Genomic DNA, 26,738 nt, shown 5'->3' with positions numbered 1-26,738 from the left:
CTGGCCTGATGCAGATTGTATGCAGGCATATTCAGGGGATGCATCATTAGCTACCTAATGGGATCCTATTAAATAAAAGGAGAATGTCAAAAAGGAAATGGTGCACAATCTACTCATAGGCAGTGAAAAGATTACATAATGGTGACCAGTGAAGACTGGAATATACAGGATGTTTGGAAAGTCACTGTGCAGTTTTGTAATCATATTTTATTATATTTCAGATTTTAATCTCAATATGGTTTTAACAACTGAAGAACGTGTATGGCTCATCAAACATGTATTCCGAGAAGGTGGTAGATACACAGATTTGGTGCGACAGTGATTTGCTGAAAAATTCCCAGATACACCTGTTCCACATCGTAATGACGTTCGTAACCTTGTTGATAATTTTCAGGAAACAAGATCAGTGGATGATGCCAAATGCTGTGGAAGGCGAGCAAAGCTATCAGAGGAGAAACTGTTAGATATTTCTAACAATGTGATGCAGAGTCCATCAAAATCATTACAAATGTTAGTTCAGCAGCATGATATTGGTCTTGGAACTGCTCATAAGGCTGTTAAAAAGAAATTAAAGCTCTTCCCATACAAAATAATGGCAATACAAGAACTGGAAGCAACTGATAATGAAAAACGAATACACTATTGCAGATGGTTTAACCAATTTATCAAAGAGAATACAGCTAATGTGTTGAATGTGACCTTTTTCACTGACGAAGCATGGTTCCATCTCTTGGGTTACATTAATTCACAAAATTCAAGATTGTGGTCATTCGATAATCCTCACAGTTTGCACGAAACACACCTACATGATTTCTAGGTTGGTGTGTGGGTTGCGATTTCCAGACGTCGAATTGTTGGCCCTATTTTCTTTATGAGCACAATAAACAGGGAGTGCTATTGTTCAGAGATTCTTCACACCTTCATCAGTCAGATGACAAGTGATGAAATCAATTACTCAAGGTTTCAACAGGATGGTGCTACTGCCGACACATCTCACAGATCTATGCGGTTCTTAAAGGAATGTTTTGGAGACTGCATTATTGCCAAAGACGTGTGGCCCCCATGTTCACAAGATCTTAATCCACCAGACTTTTATCTATGGGGAGCAGCAAAATCTGCAGTGTATCGAGATTGTCTTCGCATGCTGGATGACTTTAAAGCAGCAATCAAACCATTCATTCAGTCTACTTCAAGCTAGCAACTGATAACAGTGTTTAGAAACAAAATAAGAAGGATACAAGCCTGTATTGATGCCAACTTTCAACATTGTTTATAATTGTCATTCATATTTACCTCCTGTATTCTATATTGAAACATGTCTGTTAATAAATATATATGTGCACAGTGACTTTCAGAACATCCTATAGAAAGGTAAAGATGGATGGATGAAGAGTTAGCATGCATTACTTGGTAAAGCTCATCCAATTACTGGAAAAGAAAAGGTATAAGCAAATGAAAAGAGTGATGAATAGATTGTGAGTATCAACATCCCAAGACAAAACTTTTAACAGTGGAATCAATGGGAGTATCCTACAAAGTAATAAGGAACAAATTTCATGAAAAACAGGATCTCAGGACAAGAACAAAAGAAAAGAATAGAACCCTCAAAGTAAGAGGTCTGTGATAAGGTATATAACACTGTTCAACAGAACACAGGAGCTGAGCTGAGTTCTAACAGCCCAATTGTACAGAATAAAGGGAGGAGAGGTGGTGGAAGAGAATTACAGTTTACTTCTTAAAGGTTGAAGTATGAGGAAAAAAGGATCAGTCCAAAAACAGGAAAGGAGAAGTGCAGTGGAAAAGGGTGTGAGAAGCATCTAGAGGACAATCATAAGAACAATGGTAAATACAAAGAATAAGGAGGAGGAAACACATCAGAAAAGAAATATTGCAAAAAGGAACGAAAGCAACAGCTTAAATGGGGCATGAATGAAATTTAGTAAAACCTGAAAAAGGTATCAATCATGCAAGGAGAGCAGAGGGGTTGCAAGAGTACTTTGATGAAGTAGGAACCAGTAATAATGTATTCACCACAACTCCACTTCTATTGCACAGACATTGGCTGCAGCAGGGCAATTTGTGAGATATAAGTATGGAATAGATTGGCATAACAAGTTTTAAATCTGGTCTAAGAGATTATAAGGAAATGCGAAAAGTAGGACAGGCATGGTCCAGTCACCCTGACAATTGCTAGAGAAGTTTACAGAGGAGGACAAAGGACCCCAAGAAAGAAAACCCAGGGTCCATTATAGGAGATACATGAGTGCATGCTCCAATTAAGGGATGGATTCTAGAGAAAGAGCCTTTAACACAGGGATAAAACAAAATTGTAAAATATAGTGACCAGATAAGCTATAGTTCACAGGTGAAGAACATAGGCTGAGATGAGAGAGGAATGAAATGTTAAAAAGAACTCGAGAGTGTGTGAGTGTGAGAAAGAACCAAGATATGTCCCTCGCCCCAATCAAGCAGCTATTGTAAAATGAGGTAGGTAGGAGAAGAAGGAATATCTCAGAAATGTGATAACAGATATAAATAGTTAACAAAAATAGCACCAGCCTTAAGTGGCAAATATGGTAAGCAAACACTCAGATGATAATAATGAGTTTGAAATAAGGAAAAACAAAGATTGGGAAGAAGTGAAAAAGGTTGGATATTATAGAAAAAACAAAGAGAGGACAGGCTGAGAAATGTGTAAGAAAGTGTCAAACACATTGGCCATTATCAACCACAAACACTGTTTAAAAAAACAATAGGTGGGTTTGGAAGGAGGAGAAAGAGAAATGGGAAGAAAGACAAAAAGAAGAGTAGAGATAAAAGAGACTAAGATGGGAAAATGAAAGAAGACTTACAACAGCAAGTATCACCAATAGTATGAGGATAGAAAGGTACCTGCAGAACCATAAATTTGTCACAGTCACTGGCAAGATGAAAGATGAACAATAATACTAGTACAGCTAAAATAAGAAAAGTAATTCAGAATAGGAGGGATTGAAGGAGGCTGATCTAGATAAGTAATATGAGTAAATGGCATCATTGGGAAAGTGAGAAAATCTGGGAATAAAATGAGAATGGGTTTCAGATATTACCACAAGACCAAAAGGGGGAAATTAATACCAAAGAAGATATCAGAGAGCAAATAAAGTGAGCCACATGAATAATGAGTACACAGTAAGAGAGAAGGGGTACTGTATAGAGGAATGTAATTTAAACCAATAAATCCTGGCAAATGATGAAGAATGTGTGGAGTAATAGAGCAGAAAAAATGGGACAGGCCAAACAGAAAAGAGATCAAATATTTGCAGAGGTTAGCAGAAGCATGATGAAGTATTACACATAAAAGTCAGAGGTAGAAGAAGGAATATGAAGAGGGTAGAGGGTAAGGATCCTCATATGAAAGCTGGTCAGATAGACACTAATGACAGGGAATCAGTAAAATGTAAGGAGAAATCTCGATAAATGTTGACAAAAATGGCCAAAAATATATGGGGTGTTTGCTGTGAGAAGTGAGCCATTAGAGTGTGTGTGTTTCCTTATAACAAAGCAACATCAGGCTATCTGCTGTGTTCACCAAGGGGGATCAAATCCTTCAATTTAGCATTGTAAATCTGAATACTTATCACTGTCCCATTAGAGGACAGCTATTAGCAAAAGGAAATAGCATAGATCCTAATAAAAAGCAAAGAGACAAAATAACCCAAGCATTGTGGGTTATAAAATGATAAATAACAAATAAGGAACATAACAAGAAAGAGAAGGAAAGAAACATATTTCAGAATGAAATACAATAAGAGGTGAAAACCTTATGATCATTTAATGAATGATAAAGCACTGCCAAAGCAAAGTAGATGAAGAACTTAGCCTAATAGATCATTCTCAATAGAGAATGGGATTAGGAGACACCTGAAACACATGGTAACCCACAAAACATTGAAGCATTGGCTACTACGATGATCCTGGCATTTAACAGGATTCCAAAAGCCAGCAGTAATAAGGTCTAAATAGGAACAATATCTCACACGTAGAACTAAATATGAAACACTGTCATTTGAGAAGTAATGATAAAACATAAAAGCTTTTAAAACAAAAGATAAGGAAAACTAGAATCGAAATTTCACTTGCAAATTAAATCTCATTAAAATGAACATAGACAAGAAATTTAAACATGTCTGGTTAATACAGCACCAAGAAGAAGAATGGTTATTCATATATGCAAATGCACAGGGAAAGTCTGTATGCATAGAGGTGTGTTGCACACCTATTGGTGGATGTTTATTGTGCATCAGGAAGATAGCTAAAAAGTGTCAGGAGATTGGTATTTCTTTCAGAAGATTACTACAATAAATTTTGAACTGGATTTGAAAGTAAAAGAATTAAATAACTAAGCCCTTACCATGAAAACTCTGTTGTATCTCCATTGACTAATAATGTTGAAATAACACAATGTCTGCTACACCTTATAAGCCTGTCCAATGTTTTTCTGATCTCAACCAGCCATCAATGGATCATAAAAGTTTTTTTCATATATATCCAACATAATCCATTTTCTTGCCTCAGTTGATTGATCAGCCATGATAATTGCTTATAGCAATAGATTAACTAATCAAGATAGTATTATATGAACACATTATCATATAAAATAACACATTATCAGTTTTGCAAAATTATACAAGTGTGTGTGTTTGTATGAGATCTTCATACATTGACCAATCTATACACATAATATATAGTAATAATGCAGTTTCTCAGCCTTTCCCTGGGTCTTCCCAAATTGCACATGTAGTTAATACCTTGCCAGTTCTTTATTTACCAGTTCAAATACATCCTCTTTTCAGATAATGAAGCCATCAGTTTCAATTCCCAAAACATCTAAATAGTATATATGTGACCATTCTATTAGATGAATGCAAAAAGAGACATGTCATAAACACAGAATATTGGCTTAACCTTGATGGGACCAGGGTTTTAAAAAACCAAATAACAATTAAACTGAGCTGGTGAGCTAGAGAACTACTGATAAGTTTTATGTTGCCTCCAAAAAAACTCCATTTTAGTAAGATGGTAAAATCAGTAAATAAGACCATGAATTACATTTTAAAACTCTTCATTTTCTCTAAAATTAAAGTGAAACCAGTGAACAAAATACAACAATTTGAAAACATGGATTAAAAACCGTATGGCAAATGTATTGAAGAATATGATTATATGCTTGATGAAATGTGACCAAGTATTTGGGAAAATTATCATATGTAAAAATAATATAAGATGTTACAAATGATTACACTACTACTATCAATAATTTTCCTAGGAATGCTGTTAGTAATTCATAAAACAGATGCTGATCTTGTTAATTAAAGTTACTGTTATTAGATTTACAACAATGTAAAACAAATACAGATTAAAACATCATTAAAGTACATGGAGATATGTATTCTAAAATTAACATTACAGTGGATGATAAATAAAAATCCTGAAGTCCAAATGTCTCCTAGAAATGAAAAACATATAGCCCTCTTTAACCATTTCTATACCATCTGATTGCATGAAGGCCTAATTTGTAAACAGTTTCATGAAACCAAAGCTTAGAATAAACTTTGAAATAAGTTGTTAAAATCAATATAAATCATTAATATTTTACATAGACTGCTAAGAACACCTGCTAAAAATAATAAAATCATTAAAACAGCTGATAATAAGTCATCTCATAAGATAAAAGAACGTCTACATAAATCACATGAACTAATCTAGCAAATTTACTATTCATTACACCAGTTATAATAAAACTGAAATACATTTCACGTGCAAAAATATAGGCTTTTTCACATGGTACAACCAATAGTAAATTCACCTATTTTATATAACTACAAAATAACTTATGGTACAGGCTGATGTAGTCGGTGTTCATGACATGCCCTCATCCTTCACCAAACATCTGATGATGTATTATCTTCGCATTCTCAGGTGATGTCTGACTTAGAGCACTGCAACATGTAGGGATACAGCCTTGGCGCTTTATTCACGTTCCTTGTTAGCCAGGAATGTTCTTAATCCCCAGTGCAATCTGATGGATGTGAGATGTTGGCTGCTTTGTCTGATAATACTGTGGAACGTTGTAGCAAAATTCATTAAAAGCTTACATTTTACCATTCTAGTTGATGGATCAACCAGCAGTAGACAACATTTGAGATAGTTAAAAATGCAGTCCCATAAACATCACCCATATAAGTCTCTGGATTTCCAGCTTAATGGTTGCCACTACAACCTACTGTTGCTGACTTATACTTCTGAAGGATGTAATCAAATGAGGTCAAGTCGAAGCAACACAGTTCCTCAAACCCCATGTCAAACTCTCGGCCCAGATATGAATTGAGAATGTCAATAAGCTGTCACATTGTATCATGACATAAAAGACTGTTTAGTGTAAATATTATTATTTAGTTTACTTTGTGAATGGATATTTTATGATTGTTTAATTTTTAGCATAAGAGAGTTAAAAGCAGGCAATTATGGGAATATGTGTCTTTTGATGTAGAGAATATAGCGAGCAAATGATTGAGTAATAAACATATAAATAGTATGACATGAGCAGAAAATTGCAGACAGATATAAACAATAGCAGAGGAGAGTAAACATATGACTGAGGGAAAGTTTCTCCGCAAGTTAACAATGCTAGAAGTGAAAGGCCTAACAATTAACATAGACCTAACTTTCAATAAACCCTTTCGGGACGGCTCACAGTTCAAAGGCTATGTTTGTTTGTTTTGAATTTCGTGCAAAGCTACTCAAGGGCTATCTGTGCTAGCCGTCCCCAATTTAGCAGTGTAAGACTAGATGGAAGGCAACTAGTCATCACCACACACCCATAACTCTTGGGATACTCTTTTACCAACGAATAGTGGGATTGAGCATAACATTATAACGCCCTCACGGCTGAAAGGGCGAGCACGTTTGGCGCGACGGGGTTGCGAACAGAAGTACAGAATCAGATTTGCTATGCCAAATTAATTTTGAGGACTTCATCAAAGACTTTGCAATTAAAAAATCTAGAAGAAAACTTTTTAATATTTAAATAAAAGTTAAGATATAAGTAAATAATTTGTTGCTTACAGGGTTTTAAGTTCAAAGTGAGAATTGTTTGAATAAAAGAGTTTTGAGTAAATTTTTCATTTTTGTTAACATCAAGGTGTGAATTTGTGAACATCAAAGTAAGAATTGTTAACTCAGAGTGAAAATAATTATACAGTAAAAATAATTATTTTTAATAATCATTAATCAAATAAGTGATTTCTCTCATCATTTCTAAATAAAAGACCGCAGTCATTGCTTGATTTTGATCCATGCCCAATCTCTTAAATAAATAAAATAAAAAGTTTATTTAATATAGTTGTGGGGTCTGACTTGGAAGAAAACTGAAGGGTTATAAATTTTCAAGCTTTTATTTCACTTTCAGCACTTATTGAGTCTTAATATTTTGTAAGTTAAGCAAAGGAGGGACCAAGGGGAGCACCATTGTTGGGCTATGCTTAGGGTAATAGTTGCCCTTAATCTGGCCCTGCTTCCATCTAGTCTTACACTGCTAAATTAGGAACAGCTAGTGCAGATAGCCCTCATGTAGCTTTGCACAAAATTCAAATCAAAACTCTCTAGTCTTAACACTGCTAAATTAGGGACAGCTAATACAGATAGCCCCTATGTATCTTTGCGTGAATTACAAAAACAAACAATTTTGATAAATGGGTAGAAAGAAGATTTCAACATGTCTTAAAATGCAGTAAAATACGGAAGTTTATTAGACAACAAGAAGAACTAGAGAGTGAATAATGACAGCAGAAGGGACAAATTGAGAAAGAAAAAAGAGAAAGACTGAAAGCATAAAATGAAAAGAGAAACTAGAAACAGGGACAATGATAATACAAACTGAGACTGAGTAGAGACTAAATATAAAGAATATAAATCACAGATTGAGATTACAGTGCTTATTCAACTGAAGAAAAATGACCCGGTAATGAAATGAAATCATGCCCAGCCAACCAAAGCTGCCCATATTTGGTGAAATAAAGATGGCATGGATGCTTACCTGGATAGATATGAAAGAATCACCCAAAGTCAGAACTGGAACAAAGGCAATTGGACAGTATGTTTCAGTCCACTTCTGAAAGGAACAGGCCTACAAGTATATGCAGGCATGATGTCAGAAGATCCCATGGACTAAGATAAGAAGTGGCTTTACCAAAATGATATGAACACACTGAAGGTTTTAATCAGAGGTTGAGAGGAGTCAAACCTGATACTAGAGAAACTGTATTTCAACTTGTGTTATGTTTGCTGAGATATTTCATCAGATGGACTTACATGACCAGGTATGAAAATTGTTTTGAGGGATTGGCAGACCTATTTGTGCAAGAGCAGTTCATGATCACATGTTCAACCAACACATAACTGTTCAAGTAGGAGAGAGCACCAAAAGAGGTGGCAGAAATGATCAAGCTGGAAGAACAGTGTATAGAGGTAATATAACTGGCAAAGTCCAAGAATATCTAGTTGAATTTGAAACCAGTGACAGTCAAAGGTGACAGGAGGATAATAGACAGAAGTGAGAGCAGTTGCTATGTTTGTTATAAAATGGGACATATTAAAAAAGGAGTGCAAGTATGTTACCAGCAACAAACAGCAGAAACCTCAATATAAAGCAGCTGGAGCTATTTACAAAGACAGTGCTAATAATAAACAAGAAATGAGTGACTGAGGCTATGGATGCTGCTGCCAGAAGGAAGATAGTCAAGATAGCTCATCATGTTCAATTTGTGAGTAAAGCATGATTGATCAGTACATGGCTAATGGTTGGTTCAAATTAATAAATGGATCAATAATACCAATACTGATGGATTACGTCACAAACATCGTGAAGTGCCAAACCATCATAATAAGCCAATATATAAAGGATAGGTTGGGGACAAGAAAATGAAGGTTCTAAAGACACTGGATACAGTAGTAACAACCAGTATAGTATCTGAGGATCAGATGACAGGCAAATTACATCTGTGTGTACTAATCAATGAGACATCAAGAAAGTTTCCCATAGCAAAAATAAAGGTGGATACAACATACTATGTAGGAGACCTTCGAGCAATGTTTATGAAAAAAAACAATAAATGGCTTGGTGAAAGGAACATTCCAGGAAGTAGAACTTTGGAGGAACTAAACAGAAAGAAGGCTGATGAAGCATATATTGCTACAACCAGATTTCAAGAAAAAGCAAAGAATACATTCATCCTTTGCAAGTGTTAAAAGGCAACATCCCAAATGTAGGTTTTCAGGAACCTAAGAAAGCATAGAAAAACACCCTTCATTATAGAAACTTCAGGAGAGTACCCAGAAGTAAATCAAGTAGATGTTAAGTATTTTCATTTGTGCAGTGAACAAAAAGACTGCCACTGATTTCAAGTATGAGATAAATGACTAAATACCAAATGACAAAAAAGTGTCCAGATCGACAGTATCAAGAAGACTCAACGAGAATGGAATATTTGGTCATGTAGCAGTTAAAAATCTTTACTATGATCTCCAAATACTCTCCAAAGAATTAATTTAGCTAAAAAGTACAAAAACTAGATTGTTGATGAATAGAAGTTGGTGTTATGGATGGATGAATCCAAATTTGAAATATGTGGTTCAAACCATAGGTGGCCTTGCATAGCCAGGTGGTTTAGGCACCTGACTCGTAATCTCAGGTTCGTGGGTTCAAATCCCCATCACACCAAGCATGCTGGCCCTTTCAATGGTGGGGGCATTATAATGTGATGGCCAATCACACTATTTGTTGGTAAAAGAGTAGCCCAGGAGTTGGCAGTTGGTGGTGACGACTAACTGCCTTCCATCTAGTCTAAATTAGGGATGGCTGGCACAGATAACTCTTGTGTAGCCTTACACAAAATTTGAAACCAAACCAAAGCATAGGTTGTACATCTGGAAGAAAAAAAAAGGTGAGAGATACTTACTTCAATGTACAATACCTACCCTGAAGCATGGGGAAGGCAGTGTGATTGTTTAGGGATGTAACACGAAAATACATTCGTTTATCCAAGGTAGCTTTAAACTCCATAACAGTATACATCTATTTATAATTGAATTTTATTGTTTTATTGCCCTTTGAACTATATATAACTACCCTCACCATTATAAGTTGTGAATTACTTGGGGTATGTGCAGCTCTCGTTATGCTATCCCTTACATTACCCACAAGCTACTACAAGCTGATCAAGTGCATGCCTCTGAAACATTTTTAATTACATTATTATTATTTATATTACCAAATCTAATCTTAGCTAACCTAAAAATATCCTTATTTTTCATTTTAGTTACTTTTATGATAACAAATAAAAAGTAAATGAGAAAAACAAGAAATAATCTACTTACCCAAACATCTTGTAAAGAGCTGTTGACTGTTGGTGAAACTTAAGCTTAAACTAGTAGCAGGCAAAAAACAGATAGTACCTCTGACAATCACAGTATTCTGATTTTCTAACTCTGCAACAAGTTACAAATTATCCAAGCTAGTTGTTGTGATTCTTGTTGGAACCAAAGTTGTATCATAAGTGAAATTGGCACACATCTCTTGAGAACATCATGCAATACAATATATCATTAAAATGATGAAAATCTTAACTTTCTATTGGTCATAGGTAATATATAATCAAAGGATGTGATAAATGTTTTTTTCCAGGAAGGGTTTGAGTTTCTATTCTCTCTAACCACACTGAATTGATTGCTATAATAATTATGGTTTGACTGAGCAATGTTTGTTTGGTACTAAGCACAAAGTTGTACATAAAGGTATGTATATACTTTGCCCACCACAGGTATCATAACTTGCTTTCAAGTAATACAAGTCAGTAGATATACTGCTGTATCACTGGGAAGCAACTGAGTAATAATGACCTTGTAGTTGGTACTTTAAGTTTAATTTTGTACTTTTCAAAGGGATGGAAGAAAAAAGTAGAAGAAAAGATGCCTAGAGAAAATGTGTCGTGTGTCACACTACTGGAGGTTGAGGGTGTTTAAAAATGTTGCCTTGTAGAATTAAGAACATAAAAGTTATATACTATTAAAATATGGATTAGTAGCTAATATTTTATGCTATACCAATTGGTATGACATAAACAAAAAGTAGTTTAATAAAATTTTAATTTTAAGACCTAAACCTGTCATGCACAGCAAAAGATACCAGGGGTAAGAGGGTTAAACAATGCTTGATTGATTGTCAGCTCACATACTGAAGGGGCAAACAGTGGTGATTGGAGTATGTGACAAACATTGAGAATTTCCAACAAACCACATGTCAATAGGTGAAGGTTACATCAGGGACAAGAATGTGACAGACTTTTAGGACACTGGATGCAGCAGTGTGGAACAAGCTAGTATTTAATGGCCTATAGTATCTGTGCATGTTTATTGATAGAACAGTGAGAAATATTCCCATAATGAGAATTAAAGTGGATATTTCATACTGCATGGAAAAACTTGAGGCCATGTTTATGAAGGCACCCATCTACAACTTGTTGATTGGTAACATACCAGCCAGTAGAAGTTTGGAAGAATCATAGAAAAAGGATAATAATGAGACATCTGAAGACACTATAAGAGCTCAAACAAAGAAAAGCAAGCAAGAAATTAATCCCCTGCAAGTCCCAAAGTAAGGCTATGGGAACTGAAGGAAGCATGGAAGAAAGACCCTTCACTGCAGAAATTGTAGAACAGTGCCCAAGAAATGACAAACACAATAGAAAGGGGAAAGGGGCCTACAAAATAGAGAATAGGAAGATAGTGCTGTACTGGATATATCAAAGCAGTTCTGCTAGAGAAGTAAAACTAATTTTGGCAACGGAGTAACAAACTGAAGTGATAAAATTGGCTTAAGGGATGATTATGAGAGAACACCAAAGGGTGAAGAACAGACAAAAAATTAGCATTGACCAGGGTTCATCAAAGATGTGATCAAATTCTATGGGTCATGTGAACAATACTTTGAGGGAAGATACCTAAAGTGCCACTGTGTGAGATGCCTCTTACAGAAGAGCCATCAGCAGTGTAGTTGTGGGCTTGATTAGACCACTAGATCCTATATCCAATAAGGGCAACTAACACCTACTGACAATAGCCAACTATGCAACACATTACCCAGAAACCATAAAAATGATAGAGGTGGATAGAGTAGCAAAGCCTTCCCAGAAGTGTTTTGCAGAATAGATTTTCTAAAAGAAGTCTTTAAGTGACAGAAAGACCAACTTTACCTCAAAACTGATGCAAGAGGTGTGCAAACTCACCACACTTTACAATTCTATATGTAATAGACTTTATGAGAAAGTTAATTGAGTCTTAAAAAACATGCTGAATAAAACATGTCAGAAGAGACCACGTGACAAGTACAGAAACCTGTTGACTGAGAAGTTCCACAAGTGAATACAGAATTTTCATCTTTCAAGTTACTGCACAGAAGAAAAGCATGAGGCCCAATGTAGATTATTGAAATAACTGTGGAAGAAGAAAATCAGAAGTGAGAAACTTATACCACTACTTGCTAGGCCTAAGAAACTGACTAGAGTATCCTTGTCAATTCCCTTAATAAAGTTTTTATGTAGCTCAAAAGCAGTAAGAAGCACATGTATAACAAGAAGGTAATGTTCAGCTTTTCAAGATCAGACAGAAAGTCTTGGCTCTGCTAATTGCAGACAACAATAAACTCATTCTGCAGTGGAAAGGACCTTTTGAAGTGCAATAAGTGGTAAACAGAATGGACTAAAGATCAATGTGAACAACTAAAACCTAGATCTACCTAAATCTGTCAAATAAGTACTTCAACAGGTAAGAAGACCTAATAAATGCAGCTAATGAGACGAAGACGGATACTGCAAGTGTGGCTTTCATAGAGACAGAACTCGAAGATAGTAACTTTTTCATAGAATATTAAAATATAATAGACCTAAGATGACTGGATGACGATAGGATGTACAATGACACTGATGAAAAACCGAGTGGAAAGCAGAAGAAAGTGCTACAAAATTTGCTGTGCAGATGTCTTCACAGATAAACTATGCAAGACAAACCTTGTTCAACATAAGATTGAGACCATGACCATGGATCCAGTTAAGGTGAAGACCAATCAGATACCCTATGCATTGAGGAACCTTTTTAAGTAAGAGGTCAAGGCAATGTTAGAAGCTGAAATCACTGAGTATGCTGTTCACCAGTGGTAACTGTAAAGAAGAGAAATGGCTCAAATTGCTTTGGTATAAATTTATGAAAACTTATAATCGTGAAGAAGTTCGACCTGTGGAACAATGGACAACCCAAAGGCTAGCATGGAGAAACTAGGCAGGTCGAAGTTCTTTTCCAAGATTGAGCTCAGTAAAGGTTATTGGCACATTACAATGGAGATAGAATCTAAAGAGAACACAGCTTTTGTTGTGTTGCTGAAGAGTTGACTAATTGAAACTGCATCCTTTTGAACATTGTATTTGTCTAGTCAACTCTGCACCAACATTCTGACTTACACAACAAGATGGAAACACCATATGAAAAATTGAGAAAGCTGTTCAGAAAAATTAGGGTAGCAAGTAAAACCATCAGATCATATATGGGCTACTTTGGCCATTCTTTGGTGGACTTTGTTGGATACAAGGTGGATGACAGACAGACAGTCATAGAAGATGAGAAACTAACCTGCATACAAGAAGCACTATTTCCAATGACCAAGCAGCAAGTCAGGTCCTTTCTGGGCTTAGCAGAATACCACTGAAAACTCATCTCAAACTATGCTGAAGCCACTGTAACACTGACTGACCTAACCAAGAAAGGTCAACCCAATAAGTTAAGGTAGAAACAACCATAAAAGATGGCATTTCAGAAGTTGATGAACAAGTTAGGAAGTTTGCCAGTTCTTAAAATGTCAGACTTCAACAAACCATTCATCATTCAGCCAATGCATAAGACATTGGAATTGAATTTTTTACAAAAAAACACGAAGATGGACTTTTCCCCATAAAGTACAATAGTGAAAAGCTGCTAAGTAATGAAAAACTTAATGTGACGAGTATGTCTGGCTCTCATATTTGTCATCTAGACATTTCAAAACTACATCTGTAGAAAGAAGTTCTTCATTGACAGACCACAGTTCCTTACATACATCCAGAGGTGCAAAATCGACAGTGCGATGATCATGAGGGGGGGGGGTATTGTACCTCCAGAGCAAATGACCCAGCATGGCCAGATGGGTTAAGGCGTTTGACTCGTAATCCGAGGGTCGCGGGTTCGAATCCTCGTCGCACCAAACATGCCCTTTCAGCCGTGGGGACGTTATAATGTGACGATCAATCCCACTATTCGTTGGTAAAAGAGTAGCCCAAGAGTTGGCGGTGGGTGGTGATGACTAACTGCCTTCTCTCTAGTCTTACACTGCTAAATTAGGGAAGGCTAGCGCAGATAGCCCTTGAGAGATAGTTATCACGGGTATTTCGAAAGTTAATGTATATTGTATGAGCAGAGTTTGAAGAAGAACTGATAACAGTATTTGTTTATAGTTTAAAAATATAAATATATTTATTGAAGAAGAGTTTTTTGTTAGATATACACAACTCTTATAGTGTCGGTTTAATGTGAACACCATGATCTAGTTTTCTTTTTGGAGAACTTTGTGACTGGAAATCCAATCTGCTATCCACAAAACCCCAGATTCTGCATTTTGCAGACCCCATAGATGAAGATGTACTGCTGACTTATGGGATCCAACTGAGATCGTCATCAGGCTGTTCTTGAAGTATGTCGTAGTCACTTATTTTCAAAAGCATATTGATGTGTGAGGTAGTGGAAAAATGAAAACTGTTATCGGTGGTGCATGAATTTTGGTCGAAAACAGTTCAGTTAAATTCATCTAAGAAGTGTTGTTATAAGCCAGAAAAGATTTATTATATATATCACCAATAACAGTTGGCAGCACTATTCTGGACCGTAAATGTTAAAGGTGTGCTTGGACAAGTTCTGCATTAAAGTAATAAGGAATAATTGTAGAAAACGCATGGTATGCCTACACACAACATAGCTATAAAATTTCCCTTTTACAACATAGAAAAGTCAGCCAGTACTATACGGTAATAGATCCTAGTGACCTGCACTATTTATCGATATGAGTAAAATTATTGTTTCGTTTGTACACTTAGGGCTATTTCGATTTGTGTTCGAAATTATACGTCTCCAGATGGGATAGCAATACGTCTCAGGATTCAAAACGCTAAAATCAGGGGTTTATGTCCACCGAGGGAATATAATAAAACACATATTCGTAAGTAACTTTTCTGAACCTGTAAGACGTGACGGATACTTTGCTGTTGGAAGTATGTCCATCTGAACGCCACACATGTACAAAATAATTGAATATTACTAACACCATATCGCTACAATAAAACTTTATGTTTTAACATTAAAAAAAAAACATGCATATTAATAACCGTACCGTTTTTGTTAATCAAAATGTAAAAAAATGCGACAACTTGAAGGTTGTGGTAGCCACTTAAAATTTTTAGTACAATACAAATAATATGCTATTCATAAATGTGATGAATAATTAACGTTTATAAAGCTCTGAATAAATACATATACGTGACATTAAGAGGATAATTGGACTCGATTTTTTTCTATTTCATTGTTTTAAAATAAACCAAACTAGTGATGTTCATTATTAGCGAAAAGGTTACATTCAACTTACCCAGGGATAATCAAAACATCAAGAGAAAAATATTCTTTCGCGAATATTTTCCACTTGATGTTTTAAGTTACTGACTGTCATGTGACTGATAAACCACGATGAGGATGACATGACCTTGACATTAGCTTTTTTGTGAATTGGAAATTTGACGACGAAGTGAGAAGGTTTATTTACTGAGAAAATATTTTCGTTGTCTGTGTGCGAGAATGTAGACCATGTTAAGAGCACATCGTCAAAGTAAGAGTTAAAAATAAAATTTTCCTCATCAATTTCGCATGTGTACATTTTACAATGCTAATGCTATTAATGTAGCAAGTTTTTGGGAACGAAGAGTGCATCTGTTCTTAAATTAATTCATTTTTACGATGATCACGAAATGAAAACTGAGGTATATTTTATTATTTGTGATGAAGAACACAGGCTCAGTTCTTTTTAATTTTATCTAATATTTTATAAGTTACGATTTTATACCCAACAAGAAACTACAGAATGCCAAAATTACTATATTATTGTGTTTATTAATTATACTGTTGAAATGGTTAAATGGAATGACATTGTTTCGCATGAACGAACAAATTAAGTGAAATTATTTTGGTTGTAATAGTTGAAAGCAATATTAATAGTGTTGTTATATACTGTTATTGTGTTAACCATGTTAACATTAATAGTGAAACACATTCAGATACGAATTCGAAATTATACCAGTTTTTTAACTGTTAGACTTAAAGTTTTTGTTTAGTGGGATGTTGTATGGATCATGTTTTTGGTTGGTACTACACCTTTTCATAAATTTTAATATAAATATTGTAACAAAATATTGTCGCAGGTTTGTCTTTGAATATAAGTACTTCTCTCATGAAAAATATTGAAAATGTTAATTTTTTGGTAATTGAAAAAAAGAAACTAGAGGAGATAGATGAAGTTGATGCTATTTGATTATTTGTTTTTCAAGAATCTTGTTTTGAACATAATTGAACTTTTGTTAAGATGTTGGTTACTCTTCATTTATTGTTTCTTCTATCATTTAGTTTAACTATGAATTTCTAGTTAAGTTAAAGTGCTAAATCATTTTCTAACTAGAGCACATTGAAAGTGACTTGAGTATTGATTGTGTCATGAAGTTTCTCCTAGCAGTAATGTATAGACACTAACATTATAAGCTAGTCGTTATAAGATGTAACTGTGTGGTCTAAGCACTAAATAAAAATCCATCCTTTATCTTAAATGAATTACTTCATGACATAGAATGAATTATTGCTGATTGTTGCTTGATATTGTTAGTATTCTTGAGAAGTGACTTAATCATGGATTCTTTCTTCTTCAGAATTAAGTATTTTTCTGTTTTATTAACTTAGTTTATTTCTTTATTTAAATTAATAGCATTGATGTTTGTTATATTGACAAATAGGTCCCTTGTTATCCTAAAATTTTATTATATATTAAACTAACTTGATCAGAATATTTATTCAGTTTTGGTTGCTTTATTAAATATTGTACAGTTAACAAGAGACTGTGTGGTCCTTCAAAGTTGTCTTATAAAAAGTAAAAATTTAAACTAACCCTCTGTTTTTCAGGGAATCACTGGTTCTTTTCTTGAACTCTGGTTCTCGTACACTGCTAACAACCACACATTTCATAAGTCAGTCACAATGTTGGAAAAATAAAACTGTTCTGACTGGAGTTTAACCTTTTGTTAAACTTGTGTACTCTTGTGTTATTATCTTTAGAATATATGTGAAATGCATTGAGTAACAAGACCTAGAGGATAAATTTAAAAATAAAATTCTAACATGAATCTATTTGAATAATGTTAGTTTTTAACAGGGTAGTTGGTGAATAAAAGTATTTGTAACATCAGGAAATAATCTTTATTCAAATGTCCTTAAAATATAACAGTTTCTCTATGTTGTTGTTTGTATATTGAAAGTAGAAAATGGGATAGCCTAAATAAATTGAAGCAGCCCTGTATTACTGTTTGGAAATGAAATAGAAAATTTATTGTTAGAAAAACGTTATTTTTACTTTAGTGAACCACAATTTGCAAAATATCAGTAAGGTATTGAATTTTACAGTACGTTTTATTATATTTTAAATAAAAATATAACTATTAATGTTTTTGTTTTTATAAAATGCTGCCTCTTAGCTAATGCAGATCAATGGCAGACTCTTCATCACATGTAACAAAATCTGGGAATCATAAAAATGCACGGAAAATTGAAGAAGAAACGGATATTTTTCGAGACACTCCAATTCGTCTTCTTGGTAAGCTAGCTTAAAGGCCCTGGCATAGGTTACTGATATTTCTTTGCTTGTATGTTTTTCTAAGAAAGGGATAATATTAACAGTTAAGAAAAGAAATAAAAACTGTGAGTATTAAATTCATTTACTATAATGACATTGGTCTGAAATTGTTTTCTTTGTTGTTATATTTAAGATTAAGCATGTAATATTCACTTCCTTTTATTCTGTTTAAATATTTAACAGGCTATGCAAATGAAGTTGGTGAATCGTTCCGTGCTCTTGTGCCTGTAGCTGTTGTCCATTTCAGTTATGTTGTTGCTAGCTGCTATGTTTTGGCAGACACAGCTGATAAGGTGATCAAAGAAAAGCAAGTAAGCACATTATATTATCATACAGTTCACTATAGTCCTAAAAATTGTGATAATTTTATTAACAGCATTTAAACACATACATTTGTATATTCCTCTTAATGTGTCACAGTAGATTTAAATCAATGATGTAAAAATAGCTTTTTTACGTCTATCCTTTGTTTTCTACAAATCACACACACACACACACACATCCTTGAAGGCCATAGCCATCTGTTTCTCTTTGGGTGGTACCATGACTGTTCTTTCTCTCTACCTGTTGCCTTGAGAGACCTATGATCAGTCAACCTTAATGCTCTCATTGAACAGTTTCCATCTCCCTTTTTCATCCTGGGGGACTTTAATGGACATCATCCCCTCTGGGGAAGTGTTGATATTGATAGCAGGGGTTGTGCCATAGAGTGTATGCTCTCTGATCACGATCTTTTTTCTTTTTTTAATACTGGTTCTTCCACTTATTTTCATGCACCTAGTCAGTTCTTTACTGCTACTGATCTCTCAATTTGCTTCCATTCACTATTCTCCCATTTTTCATGGAGGGTTGACAAAAATCCATGAGGCAATGATCATTTTCTTGTAATTTTGAGAGAGACTGACCATGGTTGATGCCACTCGACCCGCATGCCCCTGTGGAAGCTGGACCAAGCAAACTGGCCCTCTTTCACTGCTTTCACAGAACTCGATCCTGCCAGTACCTGTAAGACATCAATAGACGACTGTGTGGTGGCAGTAAGTGATTGTATTATATAAGTAGCTGCTCAGTGTATTCCTAAAACTTCAACATGTTTTACATGTTATCCTCATCCATGGTGGAATCCTGCCTACCACATGGCACGGAAGGCTCAGAAATGGGCCTGGGATACTTTTCATAGGTATCCAATCTCTCGAACTGCATCACTTTTCAGCAGGCCATTGCATATGCTGGTGGGTAAGATGTGAAAGCCAGAATGTCTCTTGGTTTAAGCTCAATAACCAGTATGTCTTCTTCCATCAATTCCAAAGTTGTATGGGACAAGATTTGAAAGGTCAGTGGGCAATATAATTCTGTCCCCCTCTCGATCTTGTTCTTTGGTGGCCAGGAAGTAGCTTATACCCGGAGCATCACTGATAGATACTCTAGTTGAAAGCTTTTGCTGAGTATATAGCACTTCTGCTTCTTACTCCACCTTCTTAACCATCAAGACTTGAACAAAGCAATCGCCTCTTTCCTTTCAAGCCAATTGTCTCTATGACTATGATCGTCCCTTTACACTGATGGAACTCAAATTGGCCCTTCATCAGTCTGGCAGTACATTTGTTGGACTTGATGATGTACACTATGAAATGCTGAGCCATCTGTCTCCTGCTTCTCTTGCTATTCATCTGATTGATTGTTTTTAACCAGATCTGGCAGGAGAATGTTTTTCCTGATACCTGGTACCAGGCTGTTGTCCTACCTTTCTCTAAGCCTGGGAAGGATCCCAAAATTTCTTTAAACTACTGTCCAATTGCTTTGATGAGCTGTCTCTGTAAGATCTGGTTAATGGTTGTCTTGTTTGGTTCCTTGAATCAAACAACCTCCTCTCGACCTCCAAGTGTGGGTTCCAACAACAGCGCTCCTCGATGGACCACCTGAATCGACTTGAGGAGACTTATGATACAACAAAGAAGTATGGCATTTTGCAAGCCCTCCATATATATGGTTTACGTAGCCATTTGCCGATTTGTATTAAAAATATTTTTAGTCAGCAGGTGATTCCAAGTTCATGTGAATTTGAGAATTTCCAGTTCTTTTCTACAGCAACTTGGTGTCTCGCAAGGCTGTGTTTTGAGTGTCACACTTTTCAGTATAAAGATTAATCCCATCACCGAACTACTCTCTTTTACTGTTGGAAACGGGCTCTGTGTTAGTTGTCGAACATGAGGTATATTGAGGGGCATCCAAGGCTGCCCTTAGTCGTTTACTGAAATGTATCACAGCAAACAGCTTTAACTTCTCTCTCTCTGAAACTGTTTGCATGCACTTTTGCTGCCAACAGGGTATTCATATTGGTGAAGTTGTGTTGCCTGTGGTCCCTGAGACAAAGTCCTTGAGGCTTATCTTTGACCGAAAGCTGATTGTTATACCACACATTCATTCAGCTATGGGTCAAATGTAAAAGAGCACTGAACATCCTCCATGTCCTCTCTTCCAGATGATGTTCTATGCTAAAGATATATCCTACTCTTATTCAATCAAAACTTGACTCTGGATCAATGGTCTATGGCTCTGCCAGGACCTCAGCCTTAAAAATGCTGGACCCCATTCATCATCAAGGACTTCGACTCTGCACTGGAGCTTTCTGCACTTCCACAGTACAGAGCTTATATATAGTCTCATGAACCTTCTTTGCACCTCTGCCATTTGCAACTGTCTTTACTATATGCTTCTAAACTTCATTCTTTACCAGAGCATCCGGGTTGTGTTTTCCTTCCTCGGTGGGCCATACTTTTTCAGGGCACACAATCTGCCATTGCTCCTTTTGGCCTTTGTATCCAGGCACATTTGGATGAATTGGGACTGTCCTTGGATAACATTGCTGTATCCACTGGTCAGCCCATCCCACAATGGCTTATTACAGCTCCCATATGGGACCTTTCTTTAAGTTATCTGAGTAAAGCAGATACTCCCACCTGGAAATACTGCCTATTATTATTTGCTGAACATCTTTCAAACTATCCTTCCATTCCTGTTTATACAGATAGTTCAAAATCAGGTGATTGTGTGGGCTCTACCATGATTTGTTGTGGTTCGATGGTTGCATGCAGAATCCCTTCTACAGCTTCTGTGTTCACTGCTGAACTGTACACCATTTCTCTTGCTCAGGATCACATAGAAGCTAAGCAGTACTCAAACTGCACTATTTATACTGACTTGCTTAATTTTCTACTGGCCCTGGAATCACTTCACATTAATTCACACCCTGTTCTTGCTGATATTCAAAACGGACTGGTCTATTTCTCCTTAACACTGTTTTTATCTAGTTTTTCTGGATACCAAACCACATTGGTATTTGCAAGAACAAGCTCACCGACATCACAGCTAAATCTCTCTGCTCTAGCACTATCACCACTGTGCCTGTTCCATACATGGAATATGATCCTGTATTCAAGGCTTGGCTCTGTGCCAGTTGGCAGTCGACTTGGAATGAGCAACATGAAAACAAGCTTTTCCAAATAAAACCCTGTATTGGACTTTGACTGTCTTGTTTTTGTAAGGATTGGAAAGAGAAAGTTGTTCTAACTAGACTACACATTGGTCACAGTTTTCTAACTCATCATATTCTTTTATCTGGAACTTATGCACCAATTTGTAGTCTGTGTAACACTCAGGTTGCAATAAGCCACATTTTACTGTCGTGCCATTGTTATGACTCTCAATGACAGCACCATTTTAAACATGTTCTGTCCCAAGGTTTATCCATAACGTTAGAGAGTGTTGTTTGTGATGGTGACACTCTCCACCTTGGAAATGTTTTTAGATTTTTAATGGCATTTAAGTTTTTTAATTTATACATTACACCTTTTTCATTGTGATTCCCTTTTAAGAATCACAGTCCATTAAGTTTGATTTGCAATTAGAAAATGGCCTTAACATCAAATAACTCAACCAGGACTGGAATGGCCAACTTCAGATGAGTAACACTGCTGTTTGAACTACCCTTTAGTCATCCTGATGAGTTATCATTAAAATTTTGCTACAAGTATTTTAAAATTTTTATTACTTTATGAAAATGGCCATAATGTCAAATAATTCATAACCAGGATTGAAAAAGCCAATTTCAGGTGATTGATGGTGGTTTTTGTACTTACCTGTTAGTCTTCCTGGTGAGTTATGATAATTACAATTATGCTACAGAAAGTCCTTTACAACTTGTATTACTGTAGTTTTCTCTTACTGCTATGGACTAGATGTAAACATTGGTTTTATGCTATTTGTTTTTTTTTTAACTTTGTTTTGTTTTATCTTAATTTCTTTTCATGAATTTTACTAAATTTACTTTTAATTTTAACTTTTTACAAGACGTTTGGTGCAGATAGCCTTTGCTGCTTTGTGCCATATAACACCAAATCAACCAACCAACCAATCATAATAGGTTTGCTGTTGCTGTTTATAATGCACTATCCTTTTGATGTAAATATGTACTTAATTGTTTATTTTTACATTTATAATGAGTAAATATATAAGAAGTTTAAATTTTGTAAATTATATATAGATTGTGTTCAAACATTATGTAATATAGTTAAAAAATTGAATTGTAAGATATGAAGGGGTTTAACTCCTAAAAGGCTGTAAGCTTAAGGAAAACAATGCTGAAAATTGAATTTTCTGTATTGTTGGCTAATACAGTACTTTGATTCAAACTACTTTTTATTCTCAAGTTATTTTGAGCCAAACTTTTGATGAATTTGGTTAACTTGTATCTTTTTTTTCTCTCTCTCTTTTGGACTATATTTGTAGAATTAATTTTCAAAATAATTAAATCAGTTTATTGTATTCAAGGTACAGTCAACCAGTAAGGAGATACAGCATAAAAAACTGTTTCATGTTGCTAGTGACACCTTGATATGGCAAAGTCTGGCATCTGTAATCATCCCAGGTTTTACCATCAACCGTGTCTGTGCTACTTCTCTGTTTTTATTGAGAAAGATGACATCTTTTGCACCTGCTACTCGAAAATGGACAACAACTGCACTTGGTCTTGGTTGTATTCCTTTCATTGTTAAACCTATAGACAGTTTTGTTGATTACCTAATGGACAAGACATTTCGTTACTGGCTAAAGATCTCTGAAAATTAAAATAACTATAGTTCTAATCAATAGCTTATTTTGTGGTTTGTTATATAAGCTAGTTATAGTCATATGTTTAGGTAACTGGTTGAATTAATTTATTATTTATTTAAAGGCTACTTTTTAAAGAAAACAATAATTTGTGTGTGCTAGTTAAATATTTAACTTAAGTATACTTATCTTTTTTTTAGATATAATTGAGATTACATAGTCATCTAGCATCTATATGTATTTTGAGTTTTTAGTTGTGATAGATATTTTTATTGGATCTTTAGGTTATTAAATATTTTAAGCATATGTAAATTATATTTATGCTCATCCTAATTTGTGTAATCTAACTTTAATACATTAAGTTTGGTTCAGTTATCAAAAAAATTATCAAGAGATGTATACCCATCAAGATTCAGTAGGGTAATTGGGTATTTGAATTCTGCTGTAAGTATAGCTAGTCAAGGGTGTAGAATACTTCTCTTTTAGAGTCTTTATTGATAATTTAATACATGTAGTTGGTAATTGATACACAATTTATTAGTTTAATTGGTTTTAATATAGCACCATACCTCAATTATTTATTGTAGATTATTTTAGACTGACTTTATATTATGCAGCTATGTCCATTAACAAAATCACTATAACCAGCCTACTGAAATACTTTATGTAAAAAACCTGTGGATAATTTTAATAGTAAATTTAACTTTCTGTATTGGTGGTGCTAGTATTTAAAATACATAAAAATGATTGTGACATGCAAGGTATCTGAGTGCTACTTATATGCTAATTTGTTAGCTTATAGAGATTTAGAAAGCACAAACGTAAAATTTACAGTTTTACAACATAGTATTCAACCATATTTTTATGTACAGTGTGGACAAGAAGTTCAATATTTATTGTGAATATTGTTTGTTAGTTCTATACTTTAGTTATTTTGTTTTCAATAAAAAGTATTGTAGAAATTTCATTGCAAGTGCACAATAACACAAAAAGCACGTGTTTTTCCCTTTTCGCACTGTAGTGTCTTTGTATACACTCTTTAAATTTACAGTTTTTAGAGCAGTTTTTACTGTATTAAAGATTGCATCACATAATCATCTTACTATAATGGACATAGTGTTTATGTATGTATCTATGTATGTAATCAAAGCTATATGAAATGTGGCACCACAAACAAACATCCATAAAAAAATTTCACAATTTTGGGTATTCAAGATTCAAACAATATGAAAAATAGCTAAGGTTTGTGCATCAACAATTTATTTACAAGATTTTACACAGTTCTAAACAAAAGTACTGTCCTCACAACAAGAACACATCTTTTACTAGGATTGTATGTAAGAGTTTCATTATATTTTTTAGTCATGTAATTTTTGTGCATAGTACTAAAAATGGAGTTTTTATACTTTTTTTAAAGGATAGCATTTTTACCATATGATGAATGTTGGTGTAAAATTTAGGAACATTTTGAGCTTTGTACATTGAATCATTTTCATGCAGTAAGTTGCATGTGGCTGAAGAGCAAAATCAAACACTTGTGAATTATATTCAAGATAAAATAGTTTTGTAGAAAATGACCACTTTTCTTTTATTACAGTTTTCTTATAATTAGATACAAATACTATGACTAATAATTAATTACCTTTATAACATCTGCATGCACGGTGGTGTTTCTGCTAGTACAATTAAAGCAAACTGATGTCTGCAGTAAGCACATAAAATGAAGAATAATTTATTGGTACATAGTTTTTAGATGATGAAGCAGTACAAAATTTAACTAACATTCGGCCTTGAATGTAACAATGAGTACATGAGTGGTAGAGTAGTATTTCAAGAGTGCATTGCAAAGTGCATAAGATACATTTCTGGGAATAAATTTACTCTGATAGAAAAACAAACAAAAACTGTATTGTAAATAGATTGCAGCTGTAGTTTTTTTTTCAGATCTTAATGAATTTCTTATAATATTTTTAAATATGTGATAATTTCTGTTGAATTACATATGGCCCGGCATGGCCAGGTGGTTAGGCACTCAACTTGTAATCTGAGGGTAGCATGTGTGAATCTGCATCACACCAAACATGTTGATCCTTTCAACCATGGAATCATAACAATATGACAGTCAATCCCACTATTTGTTGGTGAAAGACTAGCCCAAGAGTTGATGGTGGGTGGTGATGACAACTGTCTTTCTTCTAGTCTTATACTTTCTTATAGTCTTAAATTGGGATGGCTAGTGCAGATAGCCCTCTTGTAGCTTTGTGAGAAAATTCATAAATAACAACAACTGTTGCATCACATTAAAAATATTTGGAAGTATTTCTATATTTAAAAAAATTTATTGCTGTTATTTGTGATGATGAGAAACCCACTTGAAGTAAAAATGTATTTGAGGATGGCTGTTATGGGTATTAACACTTTTATCTAAATAAAGCAAAGAACAATGTTTAAACATTCTTCTCTGCTTTATTTTGGTAAAAGTGTTATTTATTATCCATACTAACTATCCTTGGATACATTGTTGCTTTAATGTTACCACTCAGTAGATAACAATTAAATGTTAGTTTCCAAATTCATATTAATGGGATAACAATTGATTGGTCTGTGTATAGGGAAAAGTACTGTCAAAGCCAAGTTATGCAAACTCAAAATTTTCATATTACAGTTTTTATATTTTTTAATCATTAAAATAATCAATGAAAGAGTTATGAGTGATATTTTAGAATAAAGTGTAAATTGTATTAACAAGAATACCTGCATTTACTTGTGTGGTTCAAAGGCCCTTATCATAATTCAGTGAGGACCTGTGTACCAAACTCCTCAGTTATCCCAAATTACTTCTCTAACTACCTCAAGAGGTATTCACACCTGAAGACAAACAATGTTCAAGTACAAATTAGTTTTGAGTATTACAAATGAAGTATATTCAATAATTAACATTTTGATGAAGTTTTATTTATTTTATTTTTATACTTTGTAATTGCTGTTGTAACTGGGTTGGTGACTCAGAAAATGGTAGAAGCTCAAGATATCTTAGAATTTGAATTTTCAGGCTCTTGTGCTACTCTATTTAAGGTGTACTATGATATATTATACATAGAACATGTACAAATACCAGAAACAGTGTAAAAAAGAACAAACTAAAATACACATTAATTTTATAAATGAACTATTTTACAATAAATTTCCACAATATCCATCACCCACAAAGTTATTGAATTCAGTTTTGTTTTGTTTTTTCCCTTTTTACAAGATTTTGGCCACAAACAAAAGCTACATTAAATTTTGTTCTGTACATTTACAAGTAACAGTATAACAGCAGGATCTGAAAACTTAGATGGATATCTTATTTCTGGTATGCACAAATACTTTTATCAATGTTTGTCTTTTAAGCTTTCCACCAAATCGATAGATCTGATTCACTTTCAGCTAAAGGAGTAAGCAAATTATAAATTTACTTCAAGTGTTGTATCTCAGAAGTTACAAGGGTAATAGTAGCTTCTGATATACTTGACTTGAAATAGCTGCTGAAGGTCTTATATTTCTTAGGTAGCCTGTTATTTTCTTCTGT

General features: G+C 34.5%; 2 protein-coding genes across 5 annotated transcripts in view; one reads left to right on the top strand and one right to left on the bottom strand.

Moving 5' to 3' along the window:
* LOC143244307 (serine dehydratase-like) overlaps positions 1 to 15,889 on the bottom strand; it is a 46,781-nt gene extending 30,892 nt beyond the window's left edge. For both annotated transcript variants that reach the window (XM_076488733.1, XM_076488734.1), the window contains exon 1: positions 15,758 to 15,889. The gene's annotated coding sequence lies outside the window, so the exon portion shown is untranslated. The remainder of the gene's footprint in view (positions 1 to 15,757) is intronic.
* LOC143244308 (mitochondrial fission process protein 1) lies at positions 15,759 to 24,159 on the top strand. Of its 3 annotated transcripts, none has more exons than XM_076488736.1 (4): positions 15,764 to 16,145; positions 17,901 to 18,019; positions 18,242 to 18,369; positions 22,889 to 24,159. In XM_076488736.1, the coding sequence occupies exons 2-4, from the start codon at positions 17,914 to 17,916 to the stop codon at positions 23,183 to 23,185; spliced, it is 531 nt and encodes a 176-aa protein (XP_076344851.1). In that variant the 5' UTR covers positions 15,764 to 16,145; positions 17,901 to 17,913; the 3' UTR covers positions 23,186 to 24,159. The 3 variants fall into 3 exon arrangements, with proteins under 3 accessions (XP_076344853.1, XP_076344851.1, XP_076344850.1); XM_076488735.1 differs by having other exon boundaries at positions 15,766 to 15,994; XM_076488738.1 differs by lacking the exon at positions 17,901 to 18,019 and having other exon boundaries at positions 15,759 to 15,994.
* The last annotated feature ends 2,579 nt before the right edge of the window (positions 24,160 to 26,738 follow it).

Source organism: Tachypleus tridentatus, chromosome 2 (genome assembly GCF_004210375.1).
Source record: "Tachypleus tridentatus isolate NWPU-2018 chromosome 2, ASM421037v1, whole genome shotgun sequence".
NCBI classification, from domain to species: domain Eukaryota; kingdom Metazoa; phylum Arthropoda; class Merostomata; order Xiphosura; family Limulidae; genus Tachypleus; species Tachypleus tridentatus.
Note: the sequence above shows the minus strand (reverse complement) of the source record. Positions and strands in the feature narration are given on the sequence as shown.